This window comes from Macrobrachium nipponense, chromosome 4, assembly GCF_015104395.2.
Source record: "Macrobrachium nipponense isolate FS-2020 chromosome 4, ASM1510439v2, whole genome shotgun sequence".
Taxonomy (NCBI): Eukaryota; Metazoa; Arthropoda; class Malacostraca; order Decapoda; family Palaemonidae; genus Macrobrachium; species Macrobrachium nipponense.
Genome location: NC_061100.1, coordinates 8,010,985 through 8,035,199, shown reverse-complemented (window position 1 = coordinate 8,035,199; position 24,215 = coordinate 8,010,985). Strand labels below are relative to the sequence as shown.

Genomic DNA, 24,215 nt, shown 5'->3' with positions numbered 1-24,215 from the left:
TTTGCTTCTGAATCGAGGTGATTCGAGAAAGCTTTTCTATGCAAGGCGGGTTAGGATGTCGGTGGTTATTACCTTTCTTTATATTATCTCGTCCACTTATCGAGGAGGCTCATTCTCTTCACATAAGTACAATCTATACGTTTATAGTAAGTAAGTATTTATGTGACCATTAGTTAACTAATGTTCTATCATTCAAAATCCTATATTCACTTGCATAAATGGGCTGTTTCTAAGTGCTTGTTAAGAAAATGATCGAAACAAACAACTTGAGTTTACAAACAGAGTCGGAATTCTCTGACATAAGGACTGAAGCAGCAGCTTCAGAAGTCGTATTGAACTCTGCCCTTTGGGGAAGAAGATGCATACCCACATTTTGATCGTTCAGCTCAAGAGCCAAAGCTCAAAATTTAGTATTTAAACTCAACGATAAAATTGCCTCTGGATCGAGACTGAGTGAAGCTCCTTAGATCTCCGTTCCAGTAAGCGATTTTGTCTTATTTATGGTTTGACATTCCAACTCTCTTAACGCAAAGACAGTCAGTGTCTTACATAAACCTGTCGATTATCAAGATATTGTCTAATTTTTTCTTTCAACTTCAAATGAAATGAAAAATATCTAAGAATGATTATTTGTTCCAAAATAGGGGCAAGTAGCAGAAAATAATAAATTTAGCTTATACTTATGTCTGAAAATCTGCCAAGATGGTGTTATAACTGTATATACTGAAGAATATGAGAAATCGTTGATAACTATTTCATTGGGGAATATGCTGATATAGAGTAGAAACTCAGCTAATATTGTTCATTACAACAAATGTCGTTTTAATTCTTATTGTATTGGACAATAAGAACTGAACTCTAAAATTTGATGGCAGTGACAGAAGTAATATTAGGATCAGTAATACTGTGTTCCTATCTTCTCTATAGAAAACTTGAACTCATGCAGGTAAAGGAAGAAAGGTCTGGTAACGGTTATTTGTTCAGCAGAAAAAAAAACAATACCTTGGCTAGTTTCTTCTTCATCTGATTTTCGTTTTGTTAGTACGATACCAGCTCATATTACAAATACTAGAAGCAGAAGCAGTAAGGCAAGTAAAAGGTTGTGCAGTTCCCCCAGTAATACATTTCTCCTTCTGAGTGATTTTAAGTGTGAATTCTAGGTAGCCTGTGCCTTTTGCAAAATGTGAATGTCAAATACACATGCTTCATTTATATTACTGCGCTTAATATAATTAAGAGTCATCTTTGAGTACGTTATTCATCAATGTTTTAATATTATAAACTAATGGTTGGGAATACTCTGTGAGCACCTGTACATATGAGTAATGAATTACTCCTGACTTTGAAGAAATGGCATTTATAGGCCACAGCATCGCTTGGCAGGCTAGTTTTATTCTGCGAAGGTGGCGTGTTTGATGACTTTTACTGGCATACAGCCTTCCAGAAATAGCTGTTGCTGTATGAAATCATCCTGGTTCCAGTTTCTTCTTCTGTTTTTATCTTCAGGTAGCATAAATCTGTCGAAAGAAAGTAAAAAAAAAAAATAACATTCAGAAGCTAAATATATAACACGTTAAAAGCTGCAAGTGAAGGATAATAATGGTGGGGGGAGGTTTAATTAAACGTGAAAAATTAGTATTTACCAAAGTATTGATTCTTTCAAATAAATATATGATAAACCACGATGTCGATTTTAAGATATGTTACTTATGGGTAATATTATGTACAACGCTGCCATATCAGACTAAAAAGAAATTCTTCCAGACTTACTGGAGGCTCCATTGCAAACCAAACCAACACAGTTGTTGATGAAGCAATTTCTAAATGCTTCATGATAAGGTTTCATGATTCCACGGTAGTTAGGAGCATCATATCCGTCGAAATCCTTTTGATTATACAAAACCATGTGACAGCCTAAAGAAAGAAAAGTCCTATTAATAAACTACATAGTGCTTACAGATTCAAGATTTAAGAACTGTTTTATTATGAAACTGAATGAGCTAACTAGCTTGCATGCTGTGCAGTTGGATAAATCCACGAAAAATTTGTAAAGAAATGTGGGGTATCTGATTTACATGAAATGAGAGATAGTCCTACTTAAATTAGCTCTGGTGAGGATCGCAGTTGTAGGAGATGGGCTGTTGTTGTTATCAAGAATTACCTATAGGTGCAGTTGCACAAAGTGTACCAGTGGTTCGAATATTCTTTTCTCATAATAGCTTTCTATGTTATCATAACCATCTATTACTGTGGGAATGTTGGTTTAATGCAATAACAATCAGGAAGGCCTCTTTATGTCCATCTTGCATGGTAAAAATAATAATATAGTATAGATATATATATATACTATATATATATATATATATAATAATATATATAAATATAAGTAGTATATACTTGTCTTTCCCATCTGAAGCTGTTGCAGAATCCAGGCGTTTGCAGTACAGGTATATCCCTCCACAGTCGGTCCTTGTTGGTTTGGAAGAATGTCATAAGTTACTGGAACACCGCCTTGAGGACACTGAGATGAAAAGAAATCATGTTTAGATTTGCCTCTTTCTTCTGATAATTAACTGACGATTCTAGAATGATTTCTTAAAGCCTTTGATTATTTATTCATGCTATAAAGACTTAAGGATTATGCAACATGTCAAACACTGTACCAGTCGCCACTGTACTAGCTCCAGGTGATCATCTTTAATGTGAAATCCCTCAGATGTTCTCCCTGTCCTAAGAGGCAAATACAGACAAGTTCTAACCATCAACCATTTCTTATTGACAAGTTTTAGGTAGCTATGAAAATGCTAGTTTTTCTATTGTAACCATGGATTAGATATATAAAACAATTCGGGTGTGTTTCTTGCATGAATTATTATACCTTTCTGTACTTAATTGAACACAAGACATGTTATGCGCACTTTAGTATCTCAATAGAACTTCTATTTGTATATCAATTCGAGGAGGAAAAACTAATGTCCAGAAATGTAAGATCTTGATTTTTTTTAAGGACCAGAAACGAAGCAACCTCAACTCAGTATTACACAATGAGGAGACAGAAATATGACAGCCTCATAATTACCCGTTAAACAAGAGCAAACCATTGGCTACGAAATATTACGAAAGATCGAATGGTTTCAGTCAAATTATTATCTTTAGACATTTCATGAGTACTGTTTGAATGAACACCATATTGTCGAGAGTGTGCGTGACCGAGGACTAAGCCAGTTAATCATTTGACAGAGTCAACCACAGTTCAACATGATAAGTTATGTACCTAACAGTCTCCTGCCTATTCAGTGGCTTGAACTGCACACCTGGGAATAAGTCATAATGTATTTTGACATCTTATCTTGGAAATAGATGACTGAAACTTTTCTTGGCCGTTATCCCATGAACCCCAGAACATGGCCCCAGTCAGTTGTTCTCACTGAATGTTGGGTGAATGTCATTTTGATTATCGCTTGTCCCTGATGGTATAAATTTTCTAGACCATGTATCTTATTCTATATTTTGTTTTGTTAGAAGATTTCCATGCTCTTGAAAAAAAAGAACTGGGAGATGACTTATCTGCCCTGCAGCATTTTGACCCCTCATGAGGGAGACTGTCCATATGACAGAATTTCCAAATTTCGGATTATCTGAAAGTATCATAAATAAATTTCGTTTGTTTTAACCGGAAATAATTTTTTTTCTCTTTTTTTTTCGAGGGTTATGTAAAGAGCCTGTTTATACCGGGAAGCGAAGGTATGCAGATCCAAATCACTTGCAATTAGCAGCGCATGTTTCGGTTATAACCACTTCAAAGAAGAATGGGGCTGCTGCTGTCTTCATCGCTATAAAACTTTTCTAGTCATCTCCAGATTCGCGGTCCGTACAAAAATCTTACATGAGTCAACGGTTCCAGTTTTTTTCCTACACAATATATGTCGAAAATTAAATATGATAAGATCGGAAAGAGAATAATACTAACCTTTTTGGGCATTGTATAAGTGAAAATGTCCCAGTCAGTCTGGCTGGACGTAGAGGAAAGACCTGACGTAATGGGCGTTGTGTTGAGCAACTCGCATGTACGAGAGGGACCTGAAAAGGGAAGAATTTTACCTTTAAAGTACAAAAGTTAAGTATTTCTTACTTATACCAGACCACGGAGCTGATTAACAGCTCTCCTTGGGTTGGCCCTAAGGATTAAATAATTTTACGTGGCTAGGAACCAATTGGTTACTTAGGAACGGGACATACAGCTTATTGTGGGATCCGAACCACATTATACTGAGAAGTGATTTTCTGATCACCAGAAATAAATTCCTCTGATTCCACGCTGGCAAAGCGGTGAAGCGAACTCGCACTACCAAACCGATAGGCGAGCACGTAACCCACTCATCCAACGAGGAACTGCCTCTAAAGTACAATGTGTTTATAGCTGAAAGGTTTCAATCCATCTAAGGATCCCTCAAGGGTCCCTGAATAAGAGTCAGATCCTACATATAACCAAAGACTTATATTACAAAAAATCCCAGAGAAAGTAAACACAATTAATAACGTTGGAAAATAGAAAATTTTGAGGATAACTGTGTACAAGATATTGTATTTGTTTCAAGTAGAAGGACAACCGAGTTGATGGATAAGAAATGGAACGAGTGCAGACAGATCTTCCATAAAAAATTAGAAAACTAAGTATTTTCTTAAATCTTTATATAATAATCTAACAAGCAAGCATTTCATATATGGAAATCACCTCCGTAATTGAAGGACAAGCATTCTGGAATCATGGAGCATCTCCTTGAACAAAGGACAATTGTCTCTTGCTGGGATGTAAACAGGACTGCACTGCTTGTAGTGATGCGCTTTCCTGGCCCTGGAAAAATCAGATAAAGCTCAGTCCATCACAAATCTGGAATTTTTTTCTTCGATTAATCTGATTTCAATAACTGAACATTTTATCGAATTAAAGAGTAACAAATAACAGTAAAGCGAACTAAATATGTTTAATGCAACCGTACGTTAGTACATTAAGTCTTGCTAAAAATATAGGACACTTTTTTTTTGGTGGAGTGAGGGTAAGATTACAAATTTAAAGACAGACTGAAAATTCGGTTCGAAATTAATTCAGCAAAGCTAAATAATGAAACTCCTGTGCATGCAGCAGGAGCTTTAAAAGAATTTCCTTCTTTGTCGACGTCATAAAAAAATACAGAAATAGTTATTTTTCAGAGCACATGATCTCTGTGAAATGTCTTGCAATAACAGTGGTCAGTATGTTACTGCAGACTTATCTCCTTTTAGAGCGATAGTTTACATCAGACTCATCAACGACAAATTTTTCCAAGTGTGACAAGTTATTGGGAAGTTATCTGGAGTCACCACTGACTGTCTTTGCCGTCTTTTTTGTGCCGAGATGAAATGCTTAGGCAAAATTGCATCTCAAATATAACACTCTACGTTGACAGCAACTAAAAAGGCACAAGGACTTAGTTTTTATGTCTGTGTGTGCCAGGGTTCACAAGGTCTTTTTTTAGTAAGTAACTTATTATGATGAGTGGGTCAAAGTGTATCATTTCAAACTGAAATTATAGACACAGAGGGATGGGCAGAGAGGCCATCAGTCATACTGAACAAAAATGCATACAACACGTTTTTACTTTGATGTCTCATGAAAAAAAGAGAATTCTGGAGAGTGCACTAAATCTTACCTACAGAAACAGATTTCTGAGAGAGAGAGAGAGAGGAGAGAGAGAGGAGAGAGGGACAGATAAGAGAAGAGAGAGAGAGAGAGAGAGAGGTACCTGTCTTTTTCCAAGAAAAACCTTGGATTTGCGCTTCTATTTGAGTTAAGAAGTGATGAAGGATGAGTAATGTGTACACTCGCATCTGATTTACTCTCATGTTTAGTCGTTAACTTCCTTTTGGGCCACGACTTATGGACAAACCTGCAATGTACAGAACAAATTATTCGTTGATGAAATATGAAAATTATTTTATTCAAGTGAAGCACAAACTCCTAAAATACACGTTCCTTTCCCCCATGGCCATCATACCAAATAAAAATATAGATATACAGTACACGTGTCAGTAATGAATTACCTTTGTACCTACTTGCATTTAGGAGGCCAGCCTTGCTTTGCTCTTTCCCTAATTCTACAGAACTAATCTTGGTCAGTCACTAGTGAACAACTAATACTGCAATTGTCTTTAACCGGGGTTACCAGTCAGCAGTAACCTTCACATGCCTGTTCAGAAAAGAATGTTCAAACACTATTGCCCTTAAATCATGATTCCATTAATGCTGACATAAATAAAGGGTCGTCACCAGACACTTGGTAGGAAAAAGAGGAGGGAAATGTAGCTGAAAGAAAGCCAACTATAAATAAGTGAGTCAATTCTCTGGGTAAAGTTGGTAATTCGATCATGGCACTCAGTCATTCAGTGCTGCTTTAATTAGAGATTAAATGGTATGATTGATTAAATCGTTAACACTATGAGCTGCCATGGGTCGTATAAGACCTTCTCCTCAGAAATAATAATAATAATAATTACAATATTTTGTTAAAGAGGATGGCAGCATCAGTGGAATTGATTTTATATATAGTCTTTTCAATTATCCTTATTATTTTCTTCTCATAAGGGCTGATATTTGCTAATAGCTGGCCGATGTTCATATTCTGGTTAAGGAAATGGGTTCTAAAAATATTAATTTATTCATATGATAGCTAAAAGTGGTGTAAGATCGCCGTAGAATTCACAAATTATAGAGTCTGGAAATCAGGATTTGTTTTCGCGTGTAGAATATTCTTCGTCGTCTTCTAATGGCGTAGCAGAATTCCAACGTTTCCAACTGTATCATCGGTTCATTCTCAAGGAAGGGTGGGCTTGTTCTGGTTGGAATGGGGTCATTAGACGGTATTTATAGTGTCCCGGGTGCTCTGTCTTGTGAGAGCTAAGTTTTCATTGGTCGAACAGGGGATTAAGTCCCTAAGTCAAGCCGTCTCCCAGAGGTGGATGCTTACACTGGTCTTTGCATGCGGACACTGGAGACTAGAAGGGTAGTACTTGGTAGGTCATTGCCAGTAGATGGGGGCACCAGCTGATTGGTCCATTTGATCGGCTCTGGGGTGCTGGCGGGCGCCGCCCTATGCGCCACTGTCTGGAGTAGGGAAGTCTCTTGTGTGGTGTTGAGGCTTGGTCTCTCCTTTCCGATGTGTAGGGCCTCCAGGAGGCGGAGGCGGTGGTGGTCTGCCGCCTTATCAATAATTTAAACATTAAGAATTATGACCTTTCGGACTATCTTGATGTTTTTAGCATGATTATGGATGGCGCCTTCCTGAGCATGGCATGATGTCCTCTTGTAAAATTGCATAGTTATCATATCAATGTAGGTGCCGAGGTATTCCCAGACAGGGCATTGTATTGGTAGACAACCTTAGTTTTCTTGAGTGGGTCCTGCACCACAGGGGCTGGATTGTTTTTCATGATCAGACCACTGTTCTTCTTGCTTTTGCAATAAATTATCAGTTTAAGCATAGGGGAGATGTTCCTTTCTATGATGTTGCAAAGGGCTCACTCATTCTCTTTGTATTTCTTGTGAAATAATCCCTTTTAAAAGAGAGTGACCTCTTCAAGGGCGGTGGGGTGAGGCACCTGCTGATACCATTTATCGAAGTTTCTTCAAATGAATTTTGTTTGTTAATCAAAACCTGGGCAACACGCTCTAATTCAATGAGTGTGTCCTTCTGAGAAGAGCAGTGTGAGAGAGCTCTCCTGATGAAGGCACTGATCGCAGTGAGCTTGTATCTCTCTGGACACTTGCTCTCCCTGTTCAGACACATGCCAATGTTCGTGGGTTTCATATACACTTGAGTTACAAAGCGCTTCTCTTGTTGCTTGACGAGAATATCAAGGAATGGAAGGCGATGGTCACAGCAATGTTCGATGGTGAAGTTGAGTCTACTGTGGTCATGGAAGGCTTGTCGCAGGTGCTGTATTTCTTCCACCGTGCTGGCGCTTATGAAGGTGTTGTCAATATATCGGACATACATAGACGGTTTCTCGATGGCGGTGAATACCCAACGTTCTACAGCACCTACGGAGAAGTTTGCAAAAATACTCCGAGGGGAGAACCCATCGCTACACCGTCTTTTTGTGTGTCCATATGGCCTCTGTGGTTGAAAGTTTTGGAGGGCATGTTCAGGGATGTTTAATGGGAGCATGGAGTCGTCTCTATATACATGATCCAGAATTATCTGTATTTTTTCACCCACGGGACGTTTGTGAAGAGGGACTCCACGTCCATCGATGCAATAATTCCTCCGAGGGTGTAGTTTTCAGGGCTTCTATAAACTCAGCAGAGGACTTCAAAATGTGGTTATCTGGGACATAAGGAGTCAAAATAGTATTCAATTTCTTCGCAAACTGGTATGTAGGGGCGGGAATCTGGTGTAACGGGTTCCCTGGTTTTATGGGTTTTAACATTCCCAATTCCCGTATATGTAGCAAATGTTGTAGTTCCCTACAACTGGCAGCACGTAAAAGGCATTGGAAGCTGCATTACAGTCTCAATGATCCTATTAGCCTCACGTTTAATGTCTTCTACTTGGTTCTTAGTGATCCACTGAAATTTGCTGCTGTCTGTCAGTATCTTGTGGTGATATTCTTCAGTGTGAATGAGTACAAATGCCCAAAGGACGGTGACATCCTCTTGAGCTTGGAGTTCTTTGGCTGCTTCCCTCAGACGCCTGTTGATCACACCACTCTTGTAATCACCGTGTTCTGTGAGGGCATTGGCAAAAGTAGAGAATAAGTCTTTTAAGGAACAGATGCCTCATTATCCCAGCTTTCCCATAATTCAGATCTTCTTGTAGCCTTACTGCTTAGGATGATTTGCATAAGGGAATTACTGTTGTTTCTCAGTCAGATAATCAGATTAGACATTGTTTGCCTAACAATGATTTTTAAATTACCCTGGCAATTTTGTATGAACATCTGTGTGGTGGAAGGGTAGCGAGGAGTGTTTGTGCGGTATCTCAGAATGTCAGTGGGAACAATTGGGATACGTCTCATGGTCTCTCGGATATAGTTCGCTTCAGTATTATGACTGCCATAGGTTTTAGGTCGTCCGTGATAATGTGGCCCAAATACGGAAATTCATGCATGAATTCCAGCTGATGATTGCACTGGGTCTTGGTTTCATTGTATAGGATATTCCTCTGCATATTGGTGGCAAGTGTGAATGAGTCGCTGGAGACCTTGCACATAGAGCATCCAATTGGAAGTGAGTTCAGTTTGACATTCAGGGCACCTGTGTGCTCATTAAATAGGTATGGAGAGAGCATGCCCCCTTGCTGGAGCCCATTTAGGGAGCTGAAGGTGTACAGCAATACATTACCCCATTTGACACAGAATTGCTGTGTGGAGAGCCAGCACCATAAATGCTAATTAAGTAGGTGTACCTCGTTTGTGCAGCTTCAAAAAGAGCTTCAGCTAGTGTACCTTCTTAAATGCTTTTCTCACATTTACAAAACAAGGGAAAACGGGCAGGGCTGATGCTACGTAAAAGTTTAGCAATTCTTTCAGGATGTAGATGCAGGGGTCAGTTGAGTGGTTTGCTTTAAAGGCGAGCTGGTTGTCCATAGTGTGTAGAAAGGAGAGAAGTCTCACTAGAAGAACCGACTTGAGTATCTTTGATGCAGTTGTAGTAATTGCAAATGGGTGATAAAAGCCAGGGTCAACTGCATTCTTTAGCTTGTTTTTTTATTAACATTATTAAGTGAACTATGAGTAGGGAGTCAGGGAGAAACTGGTGAATTATTCATGCATTGAATAAAGCAACTAGTAAAATGTAAATAATCGGACGGCAGAATTTCAAAGCTTCAGCAGGTAGACCATTGCAGCTCAGCATTTTATTCTTAGGTAGGTAGTTTTTGGCATCACTGATGTTATCTGGCATAATACGATTGGCAAAATGAAATTGAATTTCAAAAGTAAGGAGCTCATATATATACATCCCTTCAGGAGTCTTGATTGCCTCTACAATTCAGGATAGCACTGAAGTGATTGCTCCACATTCTTGCAATAGCCTCATCACTGATGGCTTCTACTCTCTGTGATAGCTTTTTAGTATTAGGATTTAGGGATTGAATGTCTTTCCAAAGACGAGGGTAATCGCCAGATAATAATTTCCTAGACATTGTATCAGCTTTTAGCTGCTTTTCATTCAGTTAGTAGTTTTTAAGAACAAGTCTGAACTGCACTCTCACCTGTCTCATTAGCTGTGCAAAATATACTTCCCTCGGGCTACCATTCTGCTTCAACAATAAAAACATTTCTCGTGAATTTGTATACATATCTTTAACCAAATCATTCCAGCAAGGTATATTATGTGAGTTACATTGATGAGGTTTAAAGGTATCCCTGCCAGAGGCAAGCTTAGCAGAAATTATATTAGAATAGAACTCTTTCAGATCTCTCCTGCGATGGTCATTTCTACATTTTGGTTAATGCATAGCAAGGTGTCTGCCAGTTGAACTATTGACTGTAGCCAGGCTTAGAGGCATTCTTATAGGAGCTGATTTCTACTGGTTTTTAAAATCCCAGTTAATGGCGGGTGGGTGATCAGTTAGGGGGCTCATGGTAGGTAGGGATGGGGTACTGAATGATACCTGTAAGGGATGTGATCGTAGTCCGTTGTAAGATCATAGTGAAAGTTGCAGGTCACAATAGATTCATGAAGTTGTTGGGAGGTGATGCAGTGGTTCACCCAGGAGGTCGCAACTTTGAAAGCATGATTATGACAGAAGCAATTAACTTTGTTTTATATTTTTGTGGGATGAGAATTAAGGTCCCCAATTATACAAATATGATCAGTAGTAGAATTGTGAATAATACTGTGTAACTCACCTAGGATCATGCGTTATGGATCAAAATGATTGTTATTTTCCCAGAGCACATAAACATTAATTACTAGGTTTTTAGAGTCCTCTACTGTTACTTGAAGCCCAAGCAGTCTATCACTCCTATATGTCAACACATTCACCATATTGTCTAACAATGAAGTCAAGAAAGCTCTGAATCTTCACGCCGTGACTCACAGATGGTAAGGTCATAAGGCGAGAGGAGAGTTTTTGTAATGCAATGATGATTTGAAGTTTTTGTAGAACATGTTTAAGGGAGAAATGTTCCGCATGAGGCCAAAAATATTCCAAGATATTATATTTAATGTTTCCAAGGCAACTCTCGAAGATAGGAAATAAATGGGTTGATCATTTGGGTGGATGGGGCATTGGTCAAAGGGAAAACCTGCTCCTAGACCCCTGCTTGGGGTGTCAGTAAGTTCACGTTTCGGGTGGTTGGTTCCGGATTAGTTTATATCTATAAACTTTTATAATTAGGGCAGAAATTCTCACTGTTAAGAGCGTTGGGGCGTTGAAAAAACAGGTAATCCTAGTCGGCCACTTTATGTTTAATTTTCTATGGGAGGGTTGGAGCCTGTGAGAAACTTGACTCTCTCTACTATGGCATGTAGCTTCACCAATGAGCGTGAATTGTGAATAACAATTGTTGGGCTTTGGTCCAGTCTGGTAATCGAGAGGTTCTTCTTTTTTTTCTTATTTTCTTGTGCCTGCCAACCACCAGTCCTTTCATGATCATTCCCATCCTTATCCACAACAGGGGGTTTTGCTCGGAGAGAGAGGGTCGGAAAACTCATAAGGGCTGGTGATCATCACTGAGGATCTGTCTTCCATCAGAGGCACTTGGGAGAGAAAGAAGATTGGAAGTCCATCTGATGGAGAGAGGGCGGTTCCCACTTAGGAGGGCATGACCCCCGCGACTTCACGTCGCACTCTAACTTTCCTGTGTTGTTGGGAGGTCATGAAGTAATATATGCCACATTTAAAGGAGCCTGGTGGCATGCTGTGTAATTGTCTAATGATTCCTACTCTTCTTTGATTGCATCCCTGCTCCATGAAAGACTGTCATTTTTTCCTCAGTTTTAAAACTATCAACTGACTCCTGTTCTTTGATCACGTCACAGATCCGTGATAAGTTTGTCATTTGCTCATTAAATTTTTTTCTGACGTTTTGTCAAATTTTATGATGTTTTGACAATTTTTTCTAAGAGGGATTTTACTGTTTTGAAGATATTTTCCACCGTATGGTACACTGCAGGTAGGACTGGATCAGTAGGCCCCTTTGGAGGCAGTTTGTAATGGTCATCAGCGTAGATTTCGTAGATCGCTCCTAGAGTGGAATGGAATGGAATATTTGATTTAGGCATAAAGCAATACTGGGGACCCACAGGGTCATTCGGGCACTGCGATGATAATGAAAGAAAATGGAATGATATAAATGATGAGTGTCACTTTGTTGTGATATTCTATTCTTAGTTATTTTATTATTCTAGTTTTTGTTATGTATAAGAACTGTATTATCCATTTAGTTTGTTTTCCTCCTCCCCAGTGGTTTGTCTGTTTGGTAATTGCCACTAATGACCATTCTGTCTTTTCATATATTTGTGAGTGAGTGGAGCTGTCACAGTGACTGTGTCGGAGATTTTTTCGACTGAAGGAGTCAGTTGATCTCTGAGCCTCATTACTCCTGGTGACCGTTGGATCTACTACGAAACGCCTACATGGATATACATACTATTATTCTTGAAGGATTACTCTTCATCCTGCCTCACCCTCGGCTCAGTAAATGTCGAGGGGCTCTCGCTTAGTCAAGGTATAAGTGACTGATATTTTTGGAATATTCAGGCGAACTTTGACTCTGGTTTTATTTGGACATTCCGGGTTTTCTGGAGGATCATCCTCGTGGACGTAGGATCACTGTTGTATGGGTCCTGTCGAGTACCATAAATATATATACGTACTTTCACCACTTCGCCCCCTCACTTTTGTCTCTGGACACAGAGACATATAAGTATTTAAAAAGATCACAGCTATAACTCCAGTGTTACGGGGGACAGAAACATATCTGTAATTAAGGAGATTACGGCAACAACTCCAGTGTTTCGGAGGAGGGAAACCACCGTTAAGTTCATTTAGTTTGTAATTGATAGGTTATTCTTGCTTTCCGTACACCTTCTCCTGTCTGAACCCCCTTTCCCTTTTGGATGTATCTTTACTTTACTATCTTCATTGGGTAAGTGTGTTGTTTTCTATAAATAATTCAGAGTGATTGGTTTCATTAATATATGTATTCCGAGGTTCAGGAATAACTTCTCTCTTGATGTTTTTGCAATAAATTTAAGTGTTTTTGTGGTGTTTCGTTTTCCCCCATGAATTAATTTTTGCACTCTTTATATTATTTGAGAGCTATTCCACTGATTGTGGACTTAGCTTGTGGTTGTGAACAGAGTTTGTTAAGAAAGGAATTTAATTTTTAGTAACGGCGGAAAAGGACCGTTACAATGAGTTTAATGAAAACGATATAAATAATGAGTTTAAAATAAATACTCTAAAGATCAATGTTTAAAGTGATAAAATCGAGATTTGATTTCTAATGGAATTAAAAATTGCCATAAATAAAACAAAAAAGATACATCTCTATAAAATTACAAGATATTTTTATAAAATTCACAAGCCCTTAAAAAACATAAATCAGGGCCAACATCAATGTTGTCTCCTAAAATTTCAGTCATGGCTTTACCATCTAAATGGTACCTCCACCTCTCATTTACATACCTAGTGAAGTGAACAGAATGTGCTGAACTGTCAAAGGGCTACCAAAGTGAACAAACACTGGAGCACTACCACCATCAAGAAGAAAACTGTGTTGGCTGTGACCAGTCCTCAATCTTATTAAAATAGCTTCAGTCCTCCAGTCACTTTGATAGGATGATTACCTAAAACCTATTTGAGGTCTAATAGTTTTTAATTTCTTATTATTACCCAGAAGGGGAAATGACCATCCCTCCTGCCACTTACTTAGCATAGAATTGCAAATAGAGATCTTCAAATCTAAGTGGGGTGCTCTATTTATATAAATTTTTCCTTAGGTACAGGCATCCTTTGCTTCTCTGTCTGCTCCTTCATTCCTTGGGATCCCAAGATCGCTGTTAATTTCCTCATTGAAGAAAGGCTTCACTGACCAATTGTAAAGCATACTGGACTCCGGAATGGTTCGATTGGTATTACATAAAGTAAAGACAATTGTCCACGGTACAGGAAATGACGTTCTGGTGACTATGGGTAGAAGTATCGCTAGGTGCCAGAGTCACTAGAGCGACGGTTGGAGGTTGATCAGATGACATTTTTGTGGTAGAGAGGGCCAAGCACTAACACACACACAGCACTCTTTTACCCACTTCCCAGGCCAACAGGACTGGAGAAGTTGTAACACAATAAAATCAACAGAAATGAAAGGGCTGATGTGAAAGGATTGTAAATGAAATATCTTATATGCCAATAATAGTCTTGTAATTCTGTTTCATGACAAGATATCTAATGATTGCAATAGTCTTGCTGTAATTCACTCAAGAAAGGTGACAATGAAAGTTAGCAAGAGCATAAGTGACTCAGTTGATTTATATGCATTATTAAAGCTTTTTGTTTAACTGTTTCTGATACTTTAAAGTTTCAGTAATAGGTTTTTAGAATAAATGAAATTCGCAGCTATAACTATGAAGTACCATATGGTACTTCGTAGTTATTGGTATGAATTTCATTTATTCTAGAAACTTATAACTGAAACTTACAGTATCAGAAAACAGGTAAACAAAAAGCATTAAAAATGCACGTAAATGAATACAATTTACGATTACAGCTCATTTTCTTTTTAATATCCAGTAGACAGACAAATTCAGAGAAGCAGGATGATAATCCTTCCCAGATTACAATTTTGGGGCATCCAAGCCTGTTCGAAGAATAGAAATTACCTTCTGGAAAGAGAGACTGATAAAAGTTTGGAATATTTGGAACTTGCTTGTTTTAATAATGATTTTAACAAGAGGTTCCGGAAAGCAGTGTTGGAAGATGCCACCATTTCGCCCCCTTGAAATTTACTGGTAATCAAACCATGACATTTACTACTTGTAAATACTATGTAACAGACTGCCTATATTCCCAAGGATTAGACAAATTTGAAACCAGCATGGCAAACTACTAAATAATTCATGGTCATTGCTTTGGGTAATGACTACTAGATAATGACAATATTGATCGACTGGATGAAAGTGCTCCTTTCTCGTGTGTAAACTATTTATTCTTTTATACTAGCAGCTGTACTCCTTTCTCGTGTGTAAACTATTTATTCTTTTATACTAGCAGCTGTACTCCTTTCTCGTGTGTAAACTATTTATTCTTTTATACCAGCAGCTGTACCCGTCCTTTCGGACCTGTTATCAAACGCACATTCACTTCTAAATGACCTGGACGTACTTCTTTCCTCAACCAATGCTACTGAGTCATTGACTAGCTCATCAGGCACTGCCAACCGACGTCAGGCTTATACATGTTGCGACAGGTTGCTCAAGAAAGATTTTCATAGCAAGACCCCCATAAACTGCCCTTGATAAAATTCAGCACATATTTAAATTCCGATATTGATGTTAAATGCATTTGTAGTCATTTGTGTTAATTTGAATGCAGTAGGCCCATCTTTGACCCTATTGGCCCTAATTTCCAAAGAGGGGCTGTACACACCCATGCTATCAAGGTCGGGGTAGGTGGGCTACTACCCCCTTCTCCCCTGGTTGGTAAGTCGAAAGGGCATAGGCCTCCAGCCCCCTAGTATTGTGGGAAACCATTTAGCCCCATTCCCGGGATTGGTGGGGCCCCCTTACTACTGAGGGTACCTCTTGGTCCCCATATCTAGGGAGCCTGTTTGTACCTATAGAAACACTTCTAAATAGATGCCAACTAAGTTGTAAAAACTGAGAGGGTATGAAAATGAGGGGTTATGACCCAATTAGAAACGGCTCGGAAATTTTGGATTTTGACTAAAACCTTCCTGTGGGGGAGGAAAGTCTATGGTAAAAATTTGATAGCCCTAGCTTCATAGGCTGGCATGCATAGGCAACAAACAAACAGACAGAAATTGCCTTATATATATATGTATAAGTATATGTATAATATAATAATATATATTTAGATATATATATTATATATATATATAGATATATATATATATAAGTCATATCACATTACCGTGATTCATACTTATATCGAGCTACAAATGTCTTTTAATGTCTAATTCGCTTCTACCTCGGAATTCCGAGGTAGAGCGAATTAGGACATTAAAGGCCACTTTTGTAGCTCGATATATACATATACAATATATAATATATAATATAATATATATATCTATATATATATGTATATATATATATTATATATATATGTATATATCTCTATATATATATATATATCATATATCTATATATATCTTATGTTATATATAGCTATATATATATATCTAGAAATATGGTATATCGTATTATATATATGATATATACTATCTCTTATATAGGTATATTAATCCTATATGTAATACACACACACACACATACACACACATATATCTAATATTATATATCTATATATATATATATATATAATATATATTTATATATTATATATATATTAAATATAATATATATTATACTAATATATAATATAAGATATAAAAAAAAATCTTAATGATACCATATATATATAATATCTATATATAATGTATATATATATGAATCTAATTAAATATCTAATAATTATTAACCCCCTATCAAAACTACATAAGTGGCAACTTACCTTTTAGCAGCGGGCCGGCCTCTCTCTGCAGGCAATGTCAAACTAGGCTAATGAATTCACGTAAATACAAAAATATGCTACTTATTTCCCAAACCAGATGAACATAAAATAGAACAAAGTGATTAGAAAAAGGGTCATATTTAAGAACTGAGTCTGACCACAAAAGAACTGTAAATTTTAATTCTACTCTCCTGAATTAGTCTAACTAATCACCCTAAACTCTCAAATTGTCAACCTCTACATTAAGATAGTCCAAACTTAGAGAATCCCATCTCTAGAATAATGACATGGGAACCCATCTGGAACAAAGCGACATATCCATTATATTTCCCACCACACAATGTTAAATATGCATACACTTCACACTTCTCTCTTTCAAACGCAACTGTTTCTAAGTCATTTGAAATATGTGCCATATCTTTTTTGATGGGTCTGTACCAGCACCTGATGTCCTCCGAGCCGTCTCCCTCCTTATCTCAAAAGAATGAGTGCTTTCTCTTAAGTGTCTCGAGCGGTTGGACCTATCATTGCACGCACAAACAGATGTATACATCCGCCAAACCCTAAGATCTCCACAGCACAGATTGAGCGAGTATCGGCTCCACAACGCACACTCATCTAATTCCTTCGTTTCAAAGAAGGCTATCCCTAGGTGCTCTGTCTCCAAGCCAGAAAAGCAGTGGATACCACAAAATTCACTGAAACATTAGTTTCTTCTTTTAATATATATATATATATATATATATATATATATATATATATATATATATATATATATATATATATATATATATATAATATATATATATATATATATATATATATATATATTATAATATATATATATATATATGTGTGTATATCTATATATATATATATAGATATATATATATATATCTATATATATATATATATATATAATAATATCTATAATATATATATATATATATATATATAATATATATATTATATAGTTATATATATATATATATATGATTATAATCCACTTTAGCACGTGATTCATTTATCACACCTATCCACAGGTGAAAATAAGAGACAGGGTGTAGGTCCTGACCGGTTTCGGCTTTATTTTCAAGCCATTGACAAAGGACTGATACATAGTAATAGAATTCACGAGTAATTATACTACAAAAAAAACAGTACTGATGAACATACACACAACCTTTTTGAGACTGCAGATCCACCCACAGGCAGGTGTCAAGGTAGGAGTAGCTTTCAAAAATTATGTGGTTAAAATTTACAATAAATTCTCAAGGGATACTACCGCTTAGGGTACAAGTCCACACCTGACAGGTGTCAGGGAGGCGGGGTTGAACATCTCATTACCACTACTGCCCCTTTACTGTGTTTACAAATATAATAATCCTATTTTTCATATATCTCTACAGCCTACCAATTAAAAATTTAAAACAGTTTTACACATTTCTTTTGATATTAAAGGATCAAGTTTATACATTCCTTGACTGATGTTCATATTATTGTTGTAACTTTCTTTTATAAAACTAGATTCAATGATATTCCTTTCCAATGCATTATTTAGAACAAACGCCAAGCTTTTTTGCCCCACTTCCCCAGTTACTAGCATGATTGTTCTCACTAACATGTACAAATATACCACTATTTCCCTGTGCATATCTCACACGTTGTTTATTTTTGATCTATTCTTTTTTCCAGTGCTTTCCCCGTTTTGACCATGTAAAAGTTGTCACAAGACTTACACGGGATTTTATATACACATCCTTTAGCATTGTCGGGGGAGTTCTTAATAAGTACCTGTTTCATTGTTTTATTGTTTTTAAAAACTACATTAACACCAAAATTCTTCAGGAGATGTGGGATATCTTTCATATTACTATTATAAGGTAGTACAAAAAAACAAATTTTTGTTGTTGTAAAGGTTTCTTTTTGATTTTGATACATGTCCTTTTTTTTGCCGCTTTGATCATTGTTTAGTACATTATCTGGATATTTCAGTTTCTTGCCTGTATTCCGAATCTTATCTATCTCCTCATCTAGAATATTCTGGGCTACATACCCGTAGTGCTCTTAAAAACATGGATGCAAACACTGATCTTTCAACCTTATTGTTTTGTCCAGAATAGAAATGAACATAGGAAGAAGTATTAGTAGGTTTTCTGTAAACACTATACTTAAACCCACTACTATTTCTCCATATGAGGACATCCAAACAGGGTAGGCATTCATCTTTTTCTATTTCCATAGTAAATTTAATTGATGGTACTAATTGATTTAACCTGGCGAAAAAGTTATTTACATCTTCGTTCCCTGGCCATACACAAATTATGTCGTCAACATATCTAAACCAAGGTACATTGCGTGGAATTATATTATTTAAAATTTTCTTTTCAAAAAATTCCATATACTAAATTAACTTAGCAACTGGGGAACAGAGGGTTTTCCCATTTGCCATAATACCCAAACATTTTCTGGAGTAGAATTTCCTCCATTGAATTCAAATTTACAAGTCTTTAACACACAATTTTATCAGTTCAATTAAGGTGCTTTTAGAAAATGGAATATCCAGTTGTTTGTTTTCTAATAATTCCGATAGAAACTCCAATAAATCATCAATAGGCACCTACACCCTGTCTCTTATTTTTCACCTGTGGATATGTGTGATATATATATATATATATATATATATATATATATATATATATATATATATATATATATATATATATCTTAACAAATATTTTGTATAATTGGTAATTATACAAAATTATATATTCTATATATATATAATATATATATATATATTAGATATATTAATATTATATATATATGGCTGAATATAATAAATTTGTAAATTATGCAAAAATTATACTTCTGTACTTTTTGGGTATTGACACACAGAATGTTCACTTAAAAGTTAATGATGACAAGGAAATTGATCCCGAAGCGCACAAATCACTCAAATTATACGTTGAACCATCTTTCAAACTACTTGTACAAAAAGAAAAGTCGAGCACCACTATTTTTTTAAGATTTAAACATGTGCGTGAGCGTGTGAATTCTAGTGCTGATATGACTACCACTGAGTACATCAATATTTTACCTGAATAGCTAGTGTTGTTATTTGGTCTCCATTAAAGTCTTTTGGTGGTGGCTGAATTATTTTGATTCCGGAAACGGTCGTTCCTTGTCACCTGGAATGGTCATGATTATTTGAAGTCAAACCAGTCATTTGTCACCTGCTTTTCTGGAGGTAATTATACCCTTTACGATATTTATGTTCAGGCCAAAACTTCAAGCAATGAGAACAGCATACCCTAAATGAACACGAAGCCTTAAAGACCACACAGAAGGAAATGGCAAGCAATCTGGAAATGTACCTTTGTTATTTTTATTTTTATTGGAATTTCAAAACGTATTTTTGATCATCCATTTTACTAGCCTTATTTGTTGCGATGAATATTACAAATTTCACAGAATTCATTCGTGCTGACAATTTATCCAAAGAATTTCTTAAATGTTTTCTGGCATAAAAAATATTTATTTCAAAGCACTTCATGAAGATGGCAACACTAAAAAAAACAGATGACAAAAAGATGATTCATTGAATTTGCTCGGGTGGTGAAAAGATTTGCTCCTTTTCTAAGAGAAGTAGAACGTACAGTGAAAAAGAACTACAACGTTAAAAAATGAATAAATACAAGACATGAGCCACGAAGTTTAACTTTACTCACTACAAAAGGTTTTCAATTGACAAAAAAAGGGCCCTCCGTAATTTATTTTATGTGCACTGTCGGAAGTACCTCTTAGAGAAGTAAGTATTAAGCAAAAATACAGAGCAAATGAAATCTATATATATATATATATATATATATATATATATATATATATATATATATATATATATATATATATATATATATATATATATATATATATATATATATATATATATATATAGCTATATAGATGTACACACACACACACACACACACACATATATATATATCTTATCTAATTATATATATAGTATATATATCTATAATATCTTGTATACTTCTATCTATATATCTAATATTATTCTATCTATATATATATATCTATATTTATATATCTTATATATATATTATATGTGTATATTCTATCTATCTAATCTATCTATAATATCTAATATAAGTATATCTATTATATATATATAATATTATATATAGATATTCTATCTATCTCTCTTATTATTATATATCGTCCTCTATAGTATATATAATATATAGTATTCTATCCTAATATATATATTAATATATTATAATATCTATCATACTATAATATCTATATATATATAAGGCAGGAGAAGGGCGCAGGAACATATACACATCCATTTGATACATTTATTGTCAACGGGTTTCTTGACCCATGGTCACATCATCAGGACATCTATATAAAAAGGAATCCCGAGCACATAATTTGTTTATATTTGTCCGCCCTCTTTTTCTGTTCTTGTGTATTCTTTTTGTGCGTTTGTCTCTGTCATTTTGAGAGGTGCGCCTTGCTCTCCATTTTAAGTTCGTTTTTTACCTTTATTTTTTCTTTTATCGAATTTAGTTTTTTAAGGATCCATTTTAGGCTTTCTTGGTTTTTATGTGTAAATGTATTTAAGTGTGATTCAGTATTTAAGTTTAACTTAGTTTCCATTTTAAGTTTTCTTATGCTTTATATGTTTCTTTTAATTATGTGCTTGGATTCCTTTTTATATAGATGTCCTGATGATGTGACCATGGTGTCAAAAAAACGGGCCGTTGACAATAAATGTATCAAATGGATGTGTATATGTTCCTGCGCCTTCTCCTGCCTACTATAGTACCCTTTGATGGTGTGGATTATATATATATATATATATATATATATATATATATATATATAATATATATATATAGATAGATATACGTATAAATATATATATCTATATCTCTATATATATATCTATATATATATATATTATATATATGTGTGTGTGTGTATATATATATACCTACACACATATATATATATATATATATATATATATATATAGTATATATATATATATATATATAGATATATATTATATATATATATATATATATATATATATATATATATATATATATATATATATATATATATATATATAGCTATATAGATGTACACACACACACACACCCACAAATATAATATATATTATATAATATATTACTATGATATATTATATATCTATCTATAGATATATATTATATAATTATTATATTAATATATTATCTTATATATATATATTATTAATATATATATATATATGTGTGTGTGTAGTGTAGGTGTGTGTGTGTATATATATACATAGATACATACATATATATATATATATATATTATATATATATATATATTATATATATATATATAAAGGTGGTTCAACGTATAATTTGGGTAATTTGGTGCGCTTCGGGGTCCATCTCCTTGTCATCATTGACTTTTAAGTGGAGCATTCTGCGTTCAACACCCACAACAACTACAGAAGCATATTTTTGTTAAATTACAAATTATATATCAGCCATGCGTTGTCGATCCCACCATCCTTGTATCCTTGGCCATTGTTATTATGTTAATTTCGTTCAGTTTTTTATTTTAGTACCTTTTAGTGCTTGACTGACAAAAACGACGAAAGCTAAGATGAAAAATATGTGAGGCATCTCAGTTCACGCCGTGGTTTTGCATTACTCCTACGATTAATAATTGTGACAATCTACAGATCGCTAGTCGCCGATTGTCTCGGCAATAGGCTTTCCCATTGCAAGGTACCATGCACAGGGCAGTAACATCTAACTTTCTTTCTCCCGTAATCTTAATAAGATCTGGAAAGTAGGATTTATGCAGTTATAAACGAAAGAATGTTTACTCCCCGAGGATTGTCTACCCTTGTTGAAATTCTTATCATTCTGCTAAGGATGAAAAATCCTTAGTGAAAAATGAAATCGTATGCTAATCCAACATTCACCGAAATGTTAAGATACCTAAAGAAATGCAAGTTAGATATCAAGAAGTCGGTGTTCCACTTAATCATTAGCGTATCCAGGAGAACAATGTCTTCTGCTTGTATATGTTTATCTAATCTGGTAATGAGACTATCAATATCTTTACAAATAGATTGCACAATGTAAAAATGTGATTCTCAGTTATCATCCAGACATTTTGCTTTTAGATTCTGCTTTAGATAAAATGAATAATAATAAAACGCATATCCATTAACTACCTTTGATTTTAGACAATTTCTTGGAGGATGACTCCTTTACAATATCCTTTACTATTTGCTAAGGAAAAGCCTATGCTAATAAAAACATTATTTTTATTCTCTTTTGTCTGTATGGGCTATCTCCGTCTTGATAATATGTGGTGGTTTTAAAGTTATTATCGAGTGTGGGTCATCTCAGCCAGTTGCGTCAGACGATGAGCTACTCGCGCGTTGTATGGGAGAGGTAGTTGACGGGATGATCGTTGTTGCCCACGTGTAGTTCGCGAAATACGCCTTCTCACGTATTATCGTGTTGACCCCTCTGACGGTATAATTTGTAGATGTCCCCGTACAACCATCGGCTGCTACGAAGATAGGGGCATGGGCGGTGGATGTGTCCGGACACACGACGTCGAATGCCGGCCTTATCATAAACGGATCCAGGAACCATTATTCATCCTGTAATTGAATTTATTACCGAAAAAAGGATAAAGTTTCCCCAGACAACCTTCGCTTGTATGAGAGAGAGAGCCGTTTAGCACTATGTCTAACTCACATGAATCCGTTGATATAGGATAGAATCAAAAGAGTCAGCTGTACAAATTTTATTATTCATGGCTTCTGAACAGTGAGTGAGTTTATCTAAGTCTTTAATGATGTAAATGATTTCTTATCAGAAGAAATCAGTACATGCCCGGTTAAATTGGATATTACTGGATTTGAGTTATTCGTCATAAAAGTAGGAAACGGTGCTATTTTGTATGATTGCCAAGCATCGAAAAGAATCAAAAAGGAATCGTGATCCTAATTCTATAATTTTCAACGCTGACTGATATTAGGCTATAATAGAATTCTACTTTATGGGCATCCATAAAGGAATATAACCTAGCCTTCTCCCGTCCGTTTTCCAAAGTTAACGTCAAATCTTTAATAGGCATGAGGTGAGGAGATAACACACCCTTGTTGCTAACGTAATTGCTTCTACGTAATCTTTTGACTTTTCAATAAAATGTGATATTTTCACACGGATATGATCTATTTTTCGAACTATAGTAAGCTGAAGTAGCCAGCAAATGTTGAACTTCCATGACCTGATCGATATTATTTGAATGTTCATTAACGATATTCATTATTTGATTGATCGAAGATAACTGGCTGCGAAGTTCTGATAAGGCCAGTTCCGTTTTGTGTTGCAAAAACTCAATCTTTTATTTTGGATTA

At 35.5% G+C, this 24,215-nt stretch overlaps 1 protein-coding gene across 1 annotated transcript; it reads right to left on the bottom strand.

The window, feature by feature from the left end:
* Positions 1-6: 6 nt before the first annotated feature.
* On the bottom strand, positions 7-4,852 carry LOC135211553 (uncharacterized). The gene is made up of 5 exons (XM_064244854.1): positions 4,736-4,852; positions 3,971-4,080; positions 2,398-2,521; positions 1,771-1,914; positions 7-1,517 (listed from the first exon to the last, which is right to left on the bottom strand). The coding sequence occupies exons 1-5, from the start codon at positions 4,767-4,769 to the stop codon at positions 1,423-1,425; spliced, it is 507 nt and encodes a 168-aa protein (XP_064100924.1). The 5' UTR covers positions 4,770-4,852; the 3' UTR covers positions 7-1,422.
* Positions 4,853-24,215: the final 19,363 nt, after the last annotated feature.

Excerpts from the sequence above, each read along its gene's own strand:
- LOC135211553 (XM_064244854.1), bottom strand. The coding sequence starts at position 4,769 with ATGATTCCAGAATGCTTGTCCTTCAATTACGGAG. Across the intron at positions 2,522-3,970 it reads CTTATACAATGCCCAAAAAG|TGTCCTCAAGGCGGTGTTCC; the intron begins GTTAGTATTATT and ends TTTTCATCTCAG. Across the intron at positions 1,518-1,770 it reads GGTTTGCAATGGAGCCTCCA|ATTTATGCTACCTGAAGATA; the intron begins GTAAGTCTGGAA and ends TTCTTTCGACAG.